The following is a 22,650-nucleotide window of genomic DNA, read 5'->3' on the forward strand; positions in this document are numbered from 1 at the left end:
TGGCCTGCTGTGTTCATCCAGCTCCACACCTTGTTATCTCAGACTCCAACATCGGCAGTTCCTACTATCTCTGAGAGAGTTTATGAAATAGTCTTTCAATGATATATTGTATAATTAGAGACAAGTAAATCTCTAAATGTCACGTAGCATAGTGTTTAGTCTTATTATGTAATAAACAGTGTTATAAAGAAGCTTGAAGGCAGTTCTTGGTCATATCTTCTCCTCGACCAGTCTGTCTTGAATCTAAACTCATGAATGTTGGCATAAAAGTACTCAAAAATAAAATCATTCATCCAATCAAACCCACAACACATACTTCTACCATTGTCTTTCTGCCCATCATCTCCAAAATCTATTAAGGTTAAGTCAATTGAAAATGTCAAAACAAAGACTGTTCGATATCCTAACTGAACAAAATCAAAGGAAACGGGATGAAGGCAGGTAACGGAATTAATGTACAGATTGGTTATGATCAAATGTTGGAACATTCTTGAGAGGCTGAAACGTGACCTCCTCTGTTTCAAAACACGTTACTGGATATGCTGGTTTCCACTGTTAGTCCTTAAAGCTATCTGGATCAACCTTAGTCACTTTCTAATCGAATTGCCACTTCAACTCTGGTTTCATAAATCCACTGAACTTCATTGTTAAACTTCTGCTAATATCTTAGCCAACAGTCTGTTTATCTGACAGCTCCTGGATCCGCCTCTTTACTAACATCTCCTAATGGCCCTCTTTCCTCTTCTCCCCACACCCATCCCATCTTTCATTAGACTTCCCTCCTCTTCTCTCTCCCAGCTCTTCAGCTATCATTTTATACTGGTTTATTTTCACTGCTCTATGTCTTCAAACTAAAATCGCTAATTGTTTCATTAAACCTTTGACATTTAACTGCACTCGGTGTTCACTGGTGTTGACCACGGCTGTCATCAGAAGCCCATGCCGAATAGCAAACATCTCGTTTTCCGATTCTTGCTGACCGCAATTTCCCCTCTCTCTCTCTCTGTTACCTCCACCTCTCTTCCTGAACATACAACATCTCACTTTTTCAATTGAGCATGAAGTCCCTATTAATCCCTCCTCCCACTCACTAGTACTTGTCAGCGTACATGTCTCTGGCTTGAGACTATTGTAAACTAAACACCAATGTAAGACAATGAGGACAGCAGTGATTCTATGGAAGACTTAGAGTAAGACTGGATCTGTACCTCAGAGTGAAGGTGAGGATACTAATGGCAATTTTGAAGGAGAGAAAACCAGAGCCAACGTTAACCATGGATGAGGTCAGAAATCACACGACACCAGGTTATATTCCAACAGGTTTATTTGAAAACACAAACTTTTGCAGCCTCATCCTTCATGTGTTATTGAGAGAGGTAGAATCAGGCGCAGCATTTATAAGTAAAAGATCAAAGGTTCACACATCCTCAGTGATGTGAACCTTTGATCTTTTAGTTATAAATGCTGTGTCTGATTCTACCTCTCTCACTAACACATGAAGAAGGACCAAGGCTGCAAAAGCTTGTGTTTTCAAATAAACCTGTTGGACTATAACCTGGTGTCGTGTGATTTCTGACCTTGTCCGCCCCAGTCCAACACCAGCACCTCCACATCAGAACCATGGATGAAGGAGTACTCTCCTTTCAATCATGACTCAACACCCTCTTAATATTCATGGATGAGGGATGTAAGTCGAATTTGGCTGTGAATAGGAATAATCAGGCAACGCTCACTATCTTGGTTCACACATGAAGTACTAGTTTAGTGAGAAGAGGAGCAAACTTATGCCTCTAGCACAGAAAGTTGGGGGTTTAGATCTCACTTGACAGGCCTGAGGCACAAAACTTGAGCTGACAACCCAATGCAGCAATGAGGGAGTGCAAAATTGCCAGAGGCACTGTCTTTGGATGCATTGTTAAGCCAAAGCCCAGGTACATTCACCAGTGGATATAAAAGCTGCCATGCCATAATTTCAAAGAAGAGTAAGGGAGTTTTATCGCCAGTGTCCTTGCTTTTACCTCAACAGACATCAATGTAGTGGTAATCTACCCAAGGCTATGTTCTCTGCCCATCTGTCCAAACCTTGTGTTCTCGTGCTGAACTCTCAATACTCATGAGAGCCTTGCATTATCAACTTCAGTGAATGATGAGCAATTTGACTTGGGAAAATAATACATGAGGTGGTTTTCTTGTGTCTGCCTAAAGGAAACACAAGTCCACTTCCTGAACAATCCTCCAATTGTAAACAATCACTGTTCCTCAAGATTCTAACCCCCATTGCCATCATTACTGAAAATTCATTGATTCCACCATGACTGGCCACGGCTGGTTACCCGATCGTAGGCCCTTGATATGCGTATGGGGTGACTCAAAAAGGAGCCGTACCAGCAATAATCTCCCTGATGTTTCAAATGGCTCTTGCAAAATGTAATCATAATAAGCCTACCACAAATCTATTTGATCATTCTTACATTGCTGTTTGAGATCTTCATTTGTGCAAATTGACTTCTGCATTTTCTGTATAAGAACTGAGACACATTGCAAAAGAGCCACTGTGAAAGCATGTGACATCTTAAGGTTGTAATAGGCACTATATAAATGCCAGTCCTTCCTTCTTACTTCACATCAAAGCTAAAATCCTTGTCTTTACCTTTAAATCCTTTTATATCTTTGCCTCATTTCATCTTAGCAAAGTCTAGGAACTCTAACTGTATTCATCCTTTTCAGGATCTTCTATGCTGGGAAGTGTTGGGCGTCTTCAAATGTATTAAGGTAGATTACCCAAGGGCAGATGGGATCTATCCCAAGATCCTGTGGAAGGCAAGGGAGGACATAGCTGGGGCCTTAACAGATATCTTTGCATCCTCTTTGGTCTCAGGCGGTGTTCCAGAGGACTGGAGAATGGGCAATGTTGTTCATCTGTTTAAGGAGGGAAACTGAGATAATCCAGGTAATTACAGGCCACTAAACCTGATTTCAGTGGTGGGGAAGTTGTTGCAGAAGATACTGACAGACAGGGTTTATTCACATTTGGAAGTGAATGGACTTGTTAGTGATATGCAGCATGGGTTTGTGTGGGGAAGGTCATGTCTCACCAACTTGATTGAGTTTCTTGAGGCGGACACAAGAACAATTGATAAGGGAAGGCCAGTGGATGTTGTCTACGTGGACTTTAGTAAGGCATTTGATGAGGTACTTCATGGCAGATTGGGATCCGAGGTGCCGGCTCGATGCATACCAAACTGGCTTGGTCATTGAAGACAGAGAGTAGCAGCAGAAGGGTGCTGTGCGGAATAGAGATCAGTAACTGGCAATGTTCCACTGGGATCAGTGCTGGGACCTATGATGTTTGTCTTGTATATAAATGATCTGGAGGAAGATGCAAGTGGTCTGATTAGTAAGTTTGCGACTGACACCAAAATTGGCAGGGTTGCAGATAGTGAGGAGGATTGTCAAAGGATACAGTGTGATATAGGTAGATTGCAGATTTGGGCAGAGAAATGGCAGTTGGAGTTTAATCTGGAAAAATGTGAGGTGATGCATTTGGAAGATCAAATTCAGGTGCGAATTATACAATAAACGGCAGAACCCTTAGCAGCAATGATACACAGAGGGATCTACGTATACAGGTCCACAGATCCCTAAAAGTGGCAACACAGGTGGATAAGGTGGTCAAGAAGGCATACAGCATGCTTACCTACATCGGCCAGGGCATCGAACATAAAAGTTGGCAAGTTATGTTACAGCTGTATAAAACCTTAGTATGGTCACATTTGGAATATTGCGTGCAGTTCTGGTTGCCACACTACCAGAAGGACGTGAATGCTTTGGAGAGGGTGCTGGGAAGGCTTACCAGGATGTTTCCTGGTCTGGAGGGTTTTGGTTATGAGGAGAGGTTTGGATAGACTCAGATTATTTTCATTGGAAAGACAGAGTCTGAGCTATGACTTGAAAGAGGTCTACAAAATTATGAGAGGCATAGATAGGACGGATACTCATAAGCTTTTTCCCAGGGTGGAAAGGTCACCTACAAGAGGACTCAGGTTCAAGGTGAGAGATGGAAAATTTAGGAGAGAAGCGTGGGGAAAATTTTTCACACGGAGGGTGGTGGGTTGAGTTGATAGAAGCAGGCACATTAGCAACGTTTAAGGTGCACCTTGATAGACATGAATGGGAGGCAAACAGAGGGATAGAAACTGCATATGGGCAATACGGAGCAGGTCTGAATAAAGATTAGGAATCAGCGCAGGCTTGGTGGGCCGAAGGGCCTGTTCATGTGCTGTATTGTATATTGTATCTATTGTATAATTCAAGACTACCAAGATAAATTGTCAGGACCCTTTGTATCAGGATTAAGTGGAAATTGATTTGAATGAACAGGGATATAAAATACTGAAAATTTGGACATAACTTACAGGGCAGGGAAAATCATGGCAGGACTTATACATTTAATGGTAAGGTCCTGGGGAGTGTTTCCGAACAAAGGGACTTTGGAGTACAGGTGCATATTTCCTTGAAAGTGGAGTCGCAGGTAGACAGGGTAATGAAGAAGGTATTTGGTACGCTTGCATATATTGGTCACTGCATTGAGCGTAGGAATTGGGAGGTCATGTTGCGGCTGTACAGGACATTGGTTAGACCACTTTAGGAATACTGCATTCAAATCTGGTCTCCTTGCGATAGGAAAGATGTTGTTAAATTGGCTTCAGAAAAGATTTACGAGGATGTTGCCAGGGTTGGAGGGTTTGAGCTATAGTGAGAGGCTGAATAGGCTGGGGCTATATTCCCTGGACCGTTGGGGGCTGAGGGGTGGTCTTATAGAGGCTTGTAATATCATGAGGGGCATGGATAGGGTGAATGGTCAAGGTATTTTCCCCAGGGTAGGGGAGTCCAAAACTAGAGGGCATTGGTTTATGGTGAGAGAGGTAAGATTTAAAAGGGGCCTAAGGGGCAACCTTTTCATGCAAAGGGTTATGTGTGTATGAGCAGTTCATTCCAAGGAAGTGGTAGATGCTGGTATAACTATCATGTTTAAAAGGCATCTGGATGGGTATACGAATAGGAAGGGCTTAGAGGGATATGGGCCAAACGGGACTAGATTAATTTAGGATATCTGGTCAGCATGAACGAGTTGGACCGAAGGGTCTGTTTCCGTGTTGTACATCTCTATGAGTCTATGACTCTAACAGCCCTGTGAGAGTTCAGGATTGTTTAGGCTATTACAATGTCACCTTGATGTGTTTTGTGATTTTTCATATGCTCATCCGCATTACATATATGAGAGAGTCTGGTTCTTGTTGAGACTGATGTCTTGAAGTTTATTAATAACACTAACTATTTACATGGCTATAATGTTATACACTTGCGTAATAGTCTGGGTTCTATGCTTACTGATATTGCTCTGCATTACACACACACAGCTGGCTCATACTGACTTCATAATTGAAGACACTGCACGGACTTAATTGCACAGAGAGAGTTTGTGACTGAAGGTCAGGCTGTGATATCATGTAAATGTCTTAAATGTACAGGCCCAGTTGGCCTGGAATCCATGCCATAATACAACACCCCTTACCGCAGAAGACATCACCCCGAGGGCAGCAACAATATACCGCATCTCTTGTGCTGCAGCAGTGCAGTGACAGGAGTCTTGTCGCCAACTCTCAGGGCTCTGCAAAACGTTTATAGTGGCCTAGGAGCTGGGTGGGCAGGAGGTGGGGCATTGCTTTGTCCCTGCTGCAAATGGAATATGTTACCTGCTGTATGAGCACGTTGTGAGATGCGTGCCAGCATATTAATGAATGTTAATAAAGCATTAACTAGAGAACACAAAACATACATCCACAGTTGTACTCGAACATCCACATTAACAGGTCCCAGTCAGTATCAGCAGTAATACATCAAAAGATGAAAGCTACATTTGCCAACCTAGACTGGGAACTCTGCCAGGACAGAACTAACCGCTGCCAACAAAATGAGCAGATTCTGAACAGTGTTAAATTTATCCTTTTGGTGACTTCACCAACAGACATTTGGTCTTATTCTATTCCCTCAAAGGTCTCTTGATTTCTTTATTTTGAAGATCTGTTATAATAATACGGAAAATGCCTGAATTTTAAAATATGCTAACTTATGAAAAACTACCCTGTGACTTTAATCCAGTCATATTGATACCCAGGAATATTAACATATATGTACTGCTGTTCAATTACATTCATGCCAAGCAGCTATCCTTGCTGATGCTCCCTGACAATTAACCAAAATCACCATCACTCTCCTGCACTGTTATGCTCTCCAGAATTACTTAATACACATCTATTCATTATCCATGTCAACTACATAGTTATGTTCAAATTCATGCTTCTAATGCCCAATTATAGTAATTCACATTTAACAGGTGAATGCCAGTCTTTTTAGACCATGGACATTACCTTAAGCATGGTTCCATTTATAGTCTCACTCTAAGACTACATAATGAGATTATACCCTCACCTCTCAGCCGGATGTTGTAGGTTTAGGTCCCCCTTTTGGACTCGAGCACAAAAATCAAAGCTCATACTCTAATGTAGTAATGAGTTAAGCTGAGGCCCTGTCCATCCTGTCGGATGGTCACATAAGATCCTAGGCACCATTTGAAACACAGCAGGAAACCTTTCCCATTTATCTCCCAGTCAAAATGACAAAATCTAAATATCTAGCCATTTTAACATTGCCAATTTTGGAAGCTTGTTGTATGCAAACCGGCTGCTGCATCTCCTACATTCAACAATGACTACACTTCCAATGTATTCCATTGGCTGTAAAGACTGTGAAAGGCACAATATATAAATGCAAGACATTTTCAGGACTAACAACTTGTTGTCTTCGAACTAATCAAGAACCACTAACTTTAGAAACATAGAAATATAGAAGATAGGAGCAGGAGGAGGCCATTCAGCCCTTTGAGCCTGCTCCGCCATTCTTCACGAACATTGCTGATTGTCCAACTCAATAGCCTAATCCTGCTTTCTCCCCATAACCTTTGACCCCATTCGCCCCAAGTGCTATATCTAGTCACTTCTTGAATACATTCAATGTTCTGGCATCAACTATTTCCTTTGGTAATAAAGTCCATAGGGGCTCATCACTCTTTGGATGAAGAAATGTCTCCTCATCTCCGTCGTAAATCGTCTACCCTGACTTCTCATACTGTGATCCCTGGTTCTGGACACACCCACCATTGGCAACATCATCCCTGCACCTCCCCTGTCTAGTCCCGTTAGAATTTTATAAGTCTCTATGAGCTTCCCCCCTCATTCGTCTGAACTCTAGCGAAAACAATCCCAGGCTAGTCACTCTCTCCTCATATATCAGACCTGCCAGCCCCGGAATCAGCCTGATAAACCTTTGCTGCACTGCCTCGAGAGTAAGAGCATCCTTCCTCAGAAAAGGAGACCAAAACTGCACTCAATATTCCAGGTATGGTCTCACCAAGGCCCTGTACAACTGCAACAACACATTCCTGCTCCAGTACTCAAAACCTCTCGCAATGAAGGCCAACATACCATTTGCCTTCTTTACCGCCTGCTGCACCTGCATGCTTACCTTCAGCGACTGGTGCACAAGGACACCTAGGTACCACTGCACACTCCCCCTCCCAATTTATGGCCATTCAGCTAGTAATCTACCTTCTTGTTTTTGCTTCAAAAGTGAATAACTGCATCTGCCACGGATTTGCCCACTCACCCAACCTGTCAAGATCATACTGAAGGATCTCTACATCCTCATCACAGTTCACCCTCCCGCCCAACTTGATATCATCTGCAAACTTGGAGATGTTACATTTTGTTCCCTCATCCAAATCATTAATATATATTGTGAATATCTGGGGTCCCAGCACTGATCCCTGTGGCACCCCACTAGTTACTGCCTGCCAATTTGGAAAGGACCCATTAATTCCTACTCTTTGTGTCCTCTCTGCCAGTTTCCTATCTATCTCAATACACTTCCTCCAATCCCATGCGCTTTAATCTTGCACAATAATCTCTTATACGGGACTGTGTCAATCACTTTCCGAAAGTCCAAATATACTACATCAACTACCTCCCCCTTGTCAACTCTATTAGTTACATCTTTATAGAATTCCAACTGATTTGTCAAGCATGATTTCCCCCTCATAAATCCATGCTGACTCTGTCTGATCCTGCCACTGTCTTCTAAATGCTCTGCTATAAAATCCTTGACAATGGATTTGAGAATTTTCCCCACTAATGTTTGGCTCACCGGTCTATAATTCCCTGTTTTCTCTGTACCTCCCTTTTGGAATATTGAAGTGACATTAGCCACCCTCCATTCTGCAGGGACTGTTCCAGAGTCTATAGAATTCCGGAAGATGACCACCAATTCTACTTTGCTGGTTGCACATAGTCCAAACTTGCTTTATGAAGGATATCTAGCCACAGCTGGAAAGAATTTTGTAAACCCCAGAAATAGGTATGAAGATGAAAATGGTCATTTGCTAAGTCAGACAGAGATGAAAAAATTACTTCAGGAAATAGTTTGAAGAAGAACCAGAAGGGATAAGCAACAAAGTTTGGAAGTTAAGGAAGAACTGATATGGGAGGTACTGAAAAATAAGAAAAAAGTTGTGAGGAGTGGGAAAACAGAAAACAAGATCAGATACCAATGGCAGGATTAAAAGTGGGATTGGAAACAGTAATGGCTGCAATGAAAGAGATTATTGATAAGATCAACAGATGAAAGGCTTTGCAGTAGCCTAGATCAAAGACAGTCGCAATGCCCAAAGCATGAACATAGGACTGTCCTAAACATTGTATGCTAAATTCCATCAGCCACGAATCTAAAATTTTACTTGACATCATCAGTCATAGGCTCATCCCCAGTGTGAACAGAGAAATGGCAGAGGAGAATCTTGGCTTCTTTCCTGGAAAGGGTATAACTGAATCCACACTTGTGTTCAGAAATCTCATGGAAAAATGTGAAAGTGAGCAGGAAGCCCAGTTTTGGCTCATATGCTCAGAGACTGCGAAAGCTTTCAACACTATCCAATATGATGCTCCATGGAAAACACTTGTAAACTTTGGTGTACCCAAATGTGTCTCGTTCCTAATCTAGAATCTATATAGAAATGCTTCAGGAGTCATCAGAAGTGGCGATAGGCAAATAAACCAATTCCAGTTTCAGAAAGGCAGACAGGCAGAGGTGTCTTCTGTCACTCATGGTGTTTAAAGCTATGAGAGGGAGGATAAATAGATTCTAGCTACAAATAAACAATTATTAGCCATTGACATATAACTGTACAAGTTGAAACACTAACCCCTGCATAAACTTCCACTCTATACATATATATAGATGAGGAAAACATGGGTTTTATGGCTGGAGGAGTAGACTGGAAAGGCAGTTCACTGGTCCCAGGCCAGAGACTTCACTGGGATGATTTTTGTGCTGATCGGTACACTGCTCTTCAATCTTCCTTCTACTGATATTTCCATTAGTTTGCAAGAGGCACAGGGTGACTGGTTCACATTTATTAAGGTCTTTGCCTTAGTTAAAAGTCAAAACTTGCAGCTATTGGAACTAGTTACCTTCAAGCTTGAGATGTTCTTTACTGCAGAGCAAAATAGCTCTTTCTCCTCCAGAGATCCAATGATTTCTGGCAAACCATTTATACCTCTAAGCAGGCAGCAGGGCTTTGGGGGTCAGTTATCTGGACAGCTGGTTCACAATGCAGAGTGATGCCAACAACGTCAATTCCCACATCCGCTGAGCTTATAATGAAGTTTGCATCTTCTCAACCTCATTCTTCACCTGAAGCATGATGGCACCCAAGTTAAACTACAATCAGTTTTCTCTTGCTAATAAGAGAGTAGCCCTAATGGTCCAGTAGGGACCGCAGTGATGTTACCTTTATGATGTGGATAATTGGTAAACAATAATTTTCAATTTAAAGTGATACAGAGGCAAGTGGTCAATTGCTGCTGGAGCTTTTCCTCTAACAAGCTACTTTGGCACTGTAAGTAACAACTTATATGTGCAAAAGGGATATAGTAAAGCATTGCGCCTTCTGGTGCAGGGGTAAAATCCCTGACTCTGGACCAAAAGATCCAGGTTAAAGTCCCTGGACTGTTTCCTGGAAGTGTGTCATAGCAGGTCCAAACAAGTTGATCAAAATAACTATAATGAAGTATTTTCACAACCTGAGAAGACAGCAGAATTTCAAAGAAAATGTACTTCAAAGCCAGTGCAGAAATGTAAACCAAAGGCTTAACTGGAATCCTGAAGGGTGTTCACCGGCCACATACAAGAGGAGAATAGGTTCATGGTCCACTCTGTTCCGCAGGAGATATTCCAGCTTCGTCTCTTCTCGTGACAGTGTACAATTTGTCCAAGCTGGAAATTTTGCTGTAGCAATGAATATAACGCAAGTATATTTTGAAGCATATGACATGTGGCATCCGCATGAAGCATTATTCAGCCAGGGAATGCATAGACAAGAGAGAAAATCATTACTAACCATGAAAGAAAGTTTGGAGCTGTGGTATAACAGCAACATTAGCACCTCTGCAATAGTCAAGCCAAAAGAATTTGGTCCATCCATAGATGGAATACATGGCAATGGCACAATCTGAATCCTACTGTTTCTACAGCTCAGGCATATGAGTAAGTGACATTGCCTACTTGTGCAGAAGATACCATATTACCTGCATAAAGTGCATACCGTACCTACCAAGTCTTTCTGCTTCTTTCTCCTTCGAACTTTGGCCTCTGAGCATGCTTTTTTTCACCTATTCTAATTTCCATTCTTTGACTTAATTGGCCACTATCAAACTATTTTTCCCCATGATTGTGCTACAGTGAAGCGTTTCGGACCTATTACTATCTTAGAAGCATTACATGAATGCATGTTCCTGGCCATTTTTATGAAGGGAAGTGCCCAACATCTGTACCCTCTCATGTTCTTGTCAGTACTTATTAATTGCAGTTAGCCACACCTAGGCCTCAGAAGAAAGTGATTACCTTGTTCCAGCACAATGTGGTTATCTTTTCGACACTATCACAGATAAATAATAAAATTCTCCTGATGAAACAGACTCTTGCTCTGATGTGTGCCTTCTCACTGTGGAAACACCATATTTCCGGTCTTTTCACCATTTCAGTTCACAGGATGGACTTAAACTTAAAGGGTTTGTTTTAAAGGAAGCGCATACAGGTTTGAAATACTATATGCTGTAGTCAGAGAAAGAGGAACGTTCTGTGTATTAATGAGCTCGCATTGAAAGTATGCTTACTGGAGAATCAGGGATAACAATTAATTAGTTATTTTGTTTCAGATTTCCTGCAAACACCCATATCTATTAATGTTATAATGATTCTTTTATTTGAGCTCAGCACAAGTCGTCTGCTGAGAATTTATACCTAGTTAACTTGGCTGGGATGGGGGTAGAGGAGGATGTTGGTGGCTCGGGGTGTTGGCAGGTAGATTTTCAGCAGCAAGTCACTGAAGGCAGGAAAATGGTCAGAAGTAATGTAAGAGAAATGTTCTCAATTGGTATAAGCCATTGGGATGTGTGCGGACGTAAAAGCTAGAATGCTTGACACAGTTTACTTTAAAACCTATTTAATTTTTGGTCTCTTTTAAAGAGACGATGGATTACAATTGTCTATTTAGCAGATTAGTGTTGACAGGGCTATATGATTTATTATTTTTGGAATACAGCATTCAGTTCTGGTCTCCCTGCTATAGGAAAGATGCTGTTAAACTTGAAAGGGTGCAGAAAAGATTTACAAGGGTTGGAGGGTTTGAACTATAGGGAGAGGTTGAAGAGGCTGGGGCTATTTTGCCTGGAGGGTCAGAGGCTGAGGGGTGACCTGATTTATAAAATCATGAGGGGCACGGATAAGGTGAATAGCCAAGGTCTTTTTCCCATGGTAGGGGAGTGCAAAACTAGATGGTATAAGTTTAAGGTGAGAGCAGAAAGATTTAAAAGGACCTAAGGGGCAGTGTTTTCATGCAGAGGGTGCTGTGTGTATGGAATAAGCTACCAGAGGAAGTGGTGGAGGCTGGTACAATTACAAAAGTTTTAAATGCATCTGGATGGGTTTATGAATAGGTAGGATTTAAAGGGATATGGACCAAACGCTGGCAAATGGGACTTGATTAATTTAGGATATTTGGTCAGCATGGATGAGTTGGACCAAAGGGTCTGTTTCCGTACTGTACAACTCTATGACTCTAATATTAGATCAAATTAAATTGAATTTACAACACAAAAGCAAGCCATTTGGCTCAACTGGTCTACATAGGGTTTATTGTCCAAATGAGACTCCTCCCATTCAAATTACCTCATCTTATGTGATCAGCTTATCCTCCAAATTCATTTTATCCCTCATGCATTTAGCTGGCTTCTTTTGTGTGGACCTGTATTGTTTATCTCAACCACTGCATTTGTCGGCAAATTCCATACTTTCACCACTCGCTTGGCGAAAAATGACGAGCGATTTATAGTGAAGTGAAACAAGACAGTTTTGATTACGAGTATCCACTTGCTGTCTGTAAGGTCAAGTAACTATAAAATTGCACTATTTTCATCCATCCACTGAGAGGTTGGAGTAGCAAAGTTAACAGAATGCATGAAAATCAAAATATCCAGTTCAGATCACAAGGTGATTCCTAGGAACATAAGAACAGGAGCAGATCTGTGAGCTAAAGCTGCTTAAAACTACCTCTTTGATGAGTTGAGATAGTGAGAACTGCAGATGCTGGAGAATCTGAGATAACAAGGTATAGGAGCTGAATGAACACAGCAGGCCAAGCAGCATCAGAGGAGCAGGAAAGCTGATGTCTTGGGTCTGGACCCTTCTTCAGATAGGTTTCTGAAGAAGGGTCCAGACCCGAAACGTCAGCATTCCTGCTCTTCTGATGCTGCTTGGCCTGCTGTGTTCATCCAGCTCTACACCTTGTTATCTCTTTGAAGAGGTGTTTGGTTGACCTATCCTAATGTCCCTTTCTTTACCTCATTAACTTAATACCTTTGGTTAATATGAATCCAAGATCATAGGTTTAGCATTTGCAGTTGTTCTGGCATCAACCATTATTTGAAAAATAGAGTTCCTAACTTCTACCACCCTTTCCATGTCGAGGCGATTTCCCTTCTGAAAGATTTAAGGCTATGTCTCAAACACCAAAAGCAGCTAAAATAGTTTCTCTCTTTTTATACCTTCAGGTTGTATGAGCAGATGCTTAGATATTGGAGAATAATAGACAAACTTCTGACTGTAAGATTGAAAGGACTACTCATAGGAATGATCAGTGATCAGAGCCCCAGGAAATATTGAAATGTAGAATGGGAGATTTCTGCAGTGAAGACATGAGCCAAAGGAAAGCTGCATTACCTTGTCTCCTATCATCAGGAGACATTTTATTGCTGTCACAGAATAAGAAATCTGTTTGAAGATGTTGAAGAAAACACATTCTTGCTGGAAATACGAGGCACAGGTAGCTATGAATTCAGGGACTTTTGAGAAGGAGTTAGGGATGAGATCGTGGTTTTTTAAAAAAGAGAGGTGCAGGGTGAGTTTTTTTATTGGGTATGATGATGTTGAGAGAGAGAAAGGGAACTATTTACTAAATGTCAGATAAACAAAACATGAAGTTAGATGGACAGAGATTTATAGGGAACAGTTTCTGATTGATGAAAATGAGATAAAAGAGGATGTGAGGGCACATGGGAGAGAAATTAGATAAAGATGCAGTTTCAGGATCTGAGGAAAAGGATGGTGGACTTAGAGAACCAGAATAGTCAAAACAAATGAGTGGATGATTAGTGTCAAAGAGATTCATGAGCTGCTGTAATTGTAGATATAAGGATAGAGTAGGCAGAGGAATTTAAGGAAACTAAGTTTAAGGAGTTAACGAAGATGATGCCAGGGCTTATCATGACTTTTCAGGATGATCTTGGACTAGTAAGCAGTTTTGACAGAGAAGAGCAGGACCCAACAATTCTTGTTGTAGTCCAGTCAGGACTGATGATGGATGACAGCTGCAATCAGCTTGTCAACAAAGTCTTTATCAGTGACATAAAATATACACTGATATAAATCAGTAACAGGGTTTGTCAAATAACTGACAGATATTGCATTACTTTTCACACAAAAATAACTTGTTCAATTGAAAATCTAATTTACAACGTTATTTACAATTCTGATCATTTTAAGAAACATGATTCTTGACTCACCTTTAACCAAACAAATTTATTTTACAAAGTTACATCTTGCCATCAATTGATTGAGCAGAATGGTGAGGAAGAAGTGAAACCTAAGTCTATCAGAAATCGGTTGTTCCCTCATTGTGATGCTTCTCATGCAGTTTAATGTCAGTCCAATGTTTCTTTCATTTAAGTCTGGTTAATTTTACCTCCCACCCAAACACATTGCTACCCCACCACTAACTATCTACATTCTCCCCTTCCCATCTCTGACATGAATTCACTTTTTCAATTTGTGAATTTCTGTCTCCTTGTAGCTCAATTGCAGAATTATCTGAAACATGGATTCTAGTTTTGCATTCTCTACAGTTGCTGGTTCCTAATCTCTCCACACAGCACTGACTTCTGACTTTCTCCTAAGCATCACCTAGTTGGATCCTGTACTACACATGGTATGTCACTGAATGACCAAACAAGATCCTGGAATGACAAATTGAAATCAAAACCCATAAATGTGGTCGTTTGCCGACTGAAATTAGGAAAAATAGCCAGATAAATTGCCAGATTCTCATAAGATTCCAACTGTTTACCAATGTCCTTCAGGGAAGGAAGCTAACACTATGTATGACCATGTAGTTGACTTCATGTACCCTCTGATGTGGTTTAGCAAGCTACAGTTGAAAACTGTACACGTTATTATAATGCGTAATGAAGAAATTTGTGGGTGGACCTATCAGTACAACCAACTTAGGACAGACCAGTTGACAACGAAAGTCTTCCTAACATCTGGGATCAAGGCTCTGTTTTGTAAGAGAAGTCTTACAGGAAAACCAAACTATACCCTTATAAATTCATATTCACAAAATCATAACTATCAGTAAACATCACAAAATTCTCCAGTAACATCAATGGATATGTCTCACTGTTTGATGTCCAGTGGTGAGGCTACAGTGGTATGCAATTGAGTGGGCTTGACCCTGGGTGTCTCCACCAATGACTGTGGACTCTGTAAAATTGATTGGCTTCAAGACAAGAAAAGTAGAAAAAAAAATCCTACTGCTTACCACCTCTTTCCATCATGCAGTGTGTCATTACCAACAACTGGTCTAGAACTGGGCATCTATGAAGTGTTGTAGATCATTGTGGTTATAGACAATTTAGCAACTGTCAATCTACAACCTGAAGGTCTGGCTGAACACACATTCAGGGAGACCACCTTGGCTCTATTATGTAAAAGCAGCACCAGACATTCCCCATACTGAGGCACTAACCCAGTATAATATTGAATCAACTGCATAACAGACAAAAAGCAGCATGATATAGTAGAGACAAACCATCTAACTGTGACAGATCATAGCAAGGTTCTGTAGCCCTGCTGTATGAGACCAAAAATGTTTGTGCAGGAGCAGGCAACTAGCAGAAGGAGGAAACTCCTTGAGAACCTTAATTCTCAAGTCAAGTGGAGAATGACTAAGAATGCAACAGATGAGACTGAAGCATTTGAGACCGCTTTAAGTAAAAAAAATTGATGTAAGCTCTCATTATTATAAATTCCGGTGCCCATCAATTTACTTCACTCCAGACATTACAAAGTGATTGAGTACACAATGCAGTCAATATGAAACATAGGAGTAGGAGTAGGAGCAGGCCATTTGGCCCCCGACCCTGCTCCACCATTCATTGTGACCACGACTGGTCATCCAACTGACAGCCTGTTCTTACTTTCTCCACCTCCACACCCTCCCGCCATCAAGGGCTTTGATCCCTTTAGCCCCAAGTGCTATATCCAACTTGTTTTTGAAATCTTCAAGAACCACCTTGGTTCTGGAGCTCATCAAAGCCTTGATTTAGATGTGGATATAAGGGAGTTGAATGCCGGGTAGGAGGCAAGATTAGTTGCTCTTGGCAACAAGGCTACAATTTGATCAACTATGATAAAACATAGAAACACTGAAATTAATAGAGATTAAGAACATGGACAACATATAATGTGGACTGACAATAGGCAGACAGCTTCATACCACATAAATAAAAGCAACTGATCATTTCAACAACAAAATGCTCAAACACCTCCCTGATGTTCAATAATATCATCACCAAATTCACTGTCACCAATGTTCCAGAGGATACCATTGAACAGAGGTCAATGTCAACAATACAGCTGTAAGAACAGGCAGAAGTTGGGTATTCATGGACAAATAGCACAACTCATGAGCTCTCAAAGCGTCTCTAAAATCTACAAGGATCAAGCCAGGAATGTGATGGAATACCCATCACTCACTTGAACGGTTCCAATGTACCAACACTGAAAAAGCCTAGTACTCTTCAGAATAATCTTTTTGGGTGACCTTTGTTTTTGGTTTCAATATTCACAATGTTTTCAAATGTTTCTTCCAGTCTTTACAGAACTGGTTTCTGGCAGTATTTCCTAGCTGTTTGATCTCTCTCAGAGGAAGACAAGGACAGCAAAATTTCGAGAATGTCATCACCATCTGCAAGTTGATAAATCACATGCCACCTTGATTTTGGGATACAGCATGCTGGGTCACAATTATTAAATGAACAAAATCCTGATTATCCTAACACCTTGGAAGAACCATCAACACAAGGACTGCAACTGTTTAAGAGGAAGGGCAACGCAGAAACCAAGAACAAATTTAAAAATACAAACTTCTTTCTCATCCAGAGAAGATTTTGTTTTTTTTCATAAAAACAAAAAGCTGTCAAATCCTCTCTCTGGTGCTATTACACAGAAGCATCAATCTCAAGTTGCAATGCCACATTTCATGTTGTCAGTTTTGATATTTCCTGTTGCACAAGACCTGTGCCAACAACAGCGCACCTACTGCCAGCATCTCTGCCTCACAATGTCAGTGATGGCTGCATATGATATCAGGAATCTACGTCACTGCAGCGGAGGATTGCAGAGGGGTTAATGTGATTGATATCAACAAAACCACTACCAGAAGGCATTTAATTACAGATTATAATATTACTGCAGTCAGAATTACTTCAAAAGGCCTTAGCTCTTAGATGCTTCATTAATTGGACATTGCAGAGGGTCTGTTGCTGATGCAGTCTACCGCCTTCAAATCCCTGTGCAATAAATATGAATGAAGCAAGGCGGCTGGCCACCCATCCCCCCACACTCATGCCGCAATCTCCATTCACACCAGCAGTCCGGTCCTCATACGTGTTGTTAACCACTCTCCCCTTGCGTGCAGTCTGTGCTGTCTCACTGCAGGAGATTTAGGATGCAGCAGCTGCCCTGCTTTGTTCTATAGCCGAACACGACATCTTTTTCAGCTCACTACAGCGACTGCAGTGAATCAGCATGTGGTGATTACAGCACATCCTCTTTATCCTTTTCATCCTAGAAATATTTGTGCAGGAGATAATGATATCTCACCAACTGTAAACAGAACTTCAGGTTTTTCTGCCTGATGCAACATCACTGCAGCAAACAGAAATGCTGACCTTAGTCAGGCCCATCTTTCTTCAAAGCTGTTAAATTGAAGATGCTGCTGAAGCCGAGCCCAGCTTATACATACCAGTCTAAGCAACCAGCTAAAGCTGACCAACAAGTCCCTAAGAACATGAGCACTCCTGGTCAGACCTCACATCTGAAAAGAGGTAGTTGAATGGCTTTGTCCCTTAAGTTGCAAATACACACAATATTCCTTCAGTTCAACTGGACTGAAAAGACAATTACATGAAAACAAGTGGAAATACAAAAGTACTGAAGGCATAAAGTTGTTAATGCAGTTCTAACATTGTCTAGATGCATGAGATTCTGGTAAATTTTGTATTTTTACACTAAAATGATGCAGTTTAAATACTTTAAAGCATTTTCATACTTCACAATTAGATTGTTAGGACAACTAAAGGACTTTTGGTATTTCAACAAAACAATCCTTCCCATTTGTCCACCATATCCATTCCCTCACTGCTCAGGTTTGTCAAGGTACTCTCCTCTCTTCAGACCTAGCTCACAGAGATATTCATCCAACTCTCCACGCTTTCACCAAGACAGACCTTTCCCTAAACTTCTCACTTCATACTGACACTCTTCTCCCCCACCAACCCAATCAAGCCAGTGCTTGTCTTAAGTTGCCCTCAATCAGCAGTTTACATTTTCCCTTTCCTGTCCCAAAATATTGTTGCCCTCCTCTCACCAAATTCACACTCCCAGCTGATGACAGCAATTCATTCACCCCATCCCTTTCCCATTCATTACCATCCTCCTTCTTTGACAGGCCTTGACTCATCCCATCCTTATCCCATTGTCACAGCCTCTAAGTTGCCCCATTCTCCCCATAATGAGCACTCTGCCTTTCTGATTAGCATCTATTTCATTTTTACTGCTCCTGTCAGGGATGGTGCTCATGCACTGGAAAAAATCCTATTCTTCTGTTGTTAGTTCCCAGTTTTGCAGCCTCTACATGCTGCTGGAGGTTGAAACTCACATTTTCAGAAGAATTCTGAACTAACTATAGCATATGAAGTAGCACATGTACTCCTTACTTCTATGAGTATTGTAAAGAGGAGGACAGGAATTTCTTCAGTACATTGGCAACAGCTTGGTTGGAGCAACAAACAGTGACACTTTGAGCATGTCCCAGAATGACAATGTCAGCAGTAAACAGACAGGCTTAATAGAGAGTAGGTAGATTTGATTTCTTTAATTCCTGTAAACATTGTACTAACAGCGACAGCTGACTTTTTTGTGTATGGCTACCACCAATCATCTTGAGTTCGTTCAATTTTGGAGTCCATTCATTTAAATTAAGGTAAGTGGTCTGAAACCAACAACAGTGTTGAGTGGTCATCCCTACCCAGTGGGATTGCTCTTTGACCCAATGTGATGGCTTAGGGACTTGAAATGACTGCCCTCAGAGTACAATGTGTACAGTGCTTGTTCACTGCTACACTCAGCAAGGTCACCCTGCCTGATCGTCCACCCGTAGCCAGAATGATCTTTTGAAATCACGTTCCGTGACCTCATGTTGGGACTAACCCCCATGACTGCTCAGGAAGTCTCAAAAATCAAATTCTTACTTTCATCCGGGTTCGGCGCAGCGAGGATTGCACTGTGTTTTCGCTTAACTTCTTCCACGTTCTCAGAGATCTTGTCTATGAAGCCTCGGATTTCTTCAACCTGATAATTACAGGAGACCAAAGCATGTTGAAACATGTTCCCTTCACTACTCATTTAAAACCAGAGAATAAAAGAAAGCAGACTTATATTTAGAATGTTGTCCATTATGCAATACAATAATAACAAGGACTGTACAATAAATCAAGCAGACCTGGGCCATGACTTCACAGAATCATCAAAAAGAAAGTACCAATAGAGGATTCTAATCCATACTTGTTCATATACCTGGAGTAGCATAGTTAATTTCAATCAAGCTACTCACTCACACTTATCATTGAGAATTTTATGTATTACTCATTTTCACCCATCTGAAACAATACACTCTTGATCTTTAATTCCACCTCGCTGGTTGGCATTGCTTGAAAAATGTTCAATAAAGCATCTATTTTGCTTTCACAATTCCAATGAGATTTGAACCACTCCTAAAAATACTCTGCTCGGCATAATGATCTGAAACTTGCAGCCTCAACATTGCTCTCTCGATTCTTTCCATCACATTGAAATTTCTGCATTAAAATTAAAATTGCTTAGAAACACTGTCTGTGCATTCCAAGTAGTTATTACTGGAACATCAGTAATACTCCCATGGATTTATACTTCTTGTATCTGTTTACACACCCAAACTTTATTTCCCGGTTGCTGTGATCACTGTACTATGACTTCAACAATGACTTTTTCCAGATTCTTTGCACGTAATGTTATGTTAATTTCCCATTGTCAATCCAAAGCTATGTTAATGAACATTTCTCAACATTCAAATCAGCACAGTCTCTCCAAATATAATCCTAGTCATCTAACATTCTGTACTTTACACTCAATCCTCGTTTAGATCTTGTTCTCCTCATGACATGGGAGTAAGTCTTAGGGAAAGGAATACTAAAAAAAAGGGAGTGGATCTGTTTGGGCTCAATTTTTGTTGACATTTAGCTGAGGTTGGAAGTTTGACCAAGACACTTTTCTGAAGAAGGGTCCCGACCCGAAACATCAGCTTTCCTGCTCCTCTGATGCTGCCTGGCCTGCTGTGTTCCTCCAATTCCACACTGTGTTATCCCCACCACAACAGAAGGTTATTTGTGAAATAGTGCATTGGAATCTTGTATGCTTTGAGACAAAGCCTTAGTTTAAGACCTCATCTGATAAACAGCAGCTCTGACAATGGAAGACTACCTCACTAAATTGCCAACCTAGACCATATGCAGAAAATACAAACATAGGGTGCATTTAAGGAAAGAAGCTTATACTTAAAGAAATAAAACATTTGTGTTGCCAGTGGCCTAAGAGTGTTGAAACTTGCTATTTAGCATTGATCTTCTTTAGCCAGACAAATAAATTTTATTTCTCTGTTAGCCATTGGTCAATAATCTATTAGGCCAACATCTCTTCAATCCAATTATCATCTGAAATGTCAGTCAGAACAGTGGGGAGGAGGCTACTCCACCATCACATCCACGTCAATTCTCTGTTGATCAGTTCAATCAGTTGCCTTCCTGCTCTCTCCCCTAGCTATGCAAGTTTATTTTCTTTAAATGCTCATCCAAATTTATTGTTATCATCATTTTATTTACAGGATGGTTACAGTACAGGAAGTCTTTAGCCCGTTGTGTCTGTGCAGGCTCTCTGATGGAGCAGTTCTCCTAGTGCCATTCATTTGCCTTCTCTCCTGCACATCCTTTCTTTTCCTTTTTTGAATGCGACAATTTAACTTGCCTCCATCACACTCTCAAACAGTACATTCCAGATCCAACCACTTGCTGTGTGAAAAGTTTTTTTTGCCATTGTTCCTTTTATCAGTTATGTTAAATCTCTCGAGGTTGTTGAGGTTGGTTGGTTGGCTCGCCGAGCTGGTTAGTTGTTTCGCAGACATTTCGTTACCATGCTTGGTAACATCCTCAGTGCAGCCTCCGATAAATCATCGGTGTGTTTTCCCATCTGGTTTTTAAACTCTGGGGTCCGTTGAGATGGATTGCCTCACTTTCGGTTTTCCTTCGTAGTGGAATGTGTATGGGGTCGAGTTCAATATGTTTATTAATAGCATGCTTCGTACAGTGCCACGCTTCTACGAATTCTTGTGCCGGTTTCTGCCTAGCCTGTCCCAGGACGAAATGTCTGCAAAACAACAAACCAGCTCGGCGAGCCAACCAACCTCAACACCCACAACCCGAGCTACAAATCTACTCCAAAACCTTAGATGTTAAAGGTCTACCCTCTACTTTTCAATCCTTCCACCAATGGGAACAGTTGATCCCTATCTACTCAGTCCAGGCCACTCAATCTTAGCACAGTGCGCAAAGATCCTGGTGCTGATTAGAATTTGGGGTTTGAACTCTCAGAATCATAGAATCCCCACAGTGTGGTAGCAGGCCATTCAGCCCAACAAGTCCACACCAACTCTCCAAAGAGCATCCCACCCAGACTCACCCCCTGCCATCTCTGTAACCGTGCATTTCCCATGGCTAATCCACCTAACTTACAAATCCCTGGTCACTATGGGCAACTTAGCATGGCCAATCCAACTAACCTGCATATTTTTGGACTGTGGGAGCAAACCAGACCACCCGGAGGAAACCCACACAGATACAGGAAGAACATGCAAACTCGACGCAGACAGTCGCCCAAGGCTGGAATTGAACCCTGGTGTTGTCCCCGGTGCTGTGAGGCAACAGTGTTAAGCACTGAGCCACTGTGCCACCGTGCCACCCCCTCTTCTGTTATTTTGTTCTAGTCCAGTGCATAAAGTATCCAGAGGACCCTTCGAATTGACTTTCATAACTTAACTTCATCGATTAAAGCTCCAGCATAAGCTTTAATAAAACTTAGTGAAAATTATGCTGAATGAATTTGCATTGACTCTTTAGTTTACTAACAGTTGAAATGTCTGGCGCTACCAAGAAATCAGAAGCAAATTCAATGACAGAAATGATGAAAAACCCCACACAAAAGTGTTTTTGATGTAGGTAAGGTCCTGCTTTGATCCTTAGACTCAGATTCAGCTGTTACAGCACATTAAGAAGCCATTTAGCCCATCACGTCAACCAAAAAAATTAACACTAATCCCATTTTCCAGCTCTTGGTCCATACTCCTGGAGGCTATGGCAATGCAAGTTTGTACCTAAAAACTGCTTCAAAGTTACAATAGTTTCTGACTCAACCACTCCTTCAGACAGTGACTTCCAGACTCCTACCATCTTCTGAGTGAAAACAACTCCCTCAACTCTTCCTTAGCTTTCTATTTCTTACCTTAAATTTATACCCCGTGGTTATTGAACAGTCGGCTCATGGAAAAGGTGC

At 41.3% G+C, this 22,650-nt stretch overlaps 1 protein-coding gene across 1 annotated transcript in view; it reads right to left on the reverse strand.

The window, feature by feature from the left end:
* LOC109918843 (syntaxin-1A-like) overlaps window positions 1-22,650 on the reverse strand; it is a 210,380-nt gene that overhangs the window by 139,996 nt on the left and 47,734 nt on the right. Inside the window, exon 3 of the mRNA XM_048612526.1 lies at window positions 19,263-19,362. Within this exon, the coding sequence (XP_048468483.1) occupies window positions 19,263-19,362 (100 nt within the window). The remainder of the gene's footprint in view (window positions 1-19,262; window positions 19,363-22,650) is intronic.

Source organism: Rhincodon typus, chromosome 26, assembly GCF_021869965.1.
Source record: "Rhincodon typus isolate 14 chromosome 26, sRhiTyp1.1, whole genome shotgun sequence".
Taxonomy (NCBI): Eukaryota; Metazoa; Chordata; class Chondrichthyes; order Orectolobiformes; family Rhincodontidae; genus Rhincodon; species Rhincodon typus.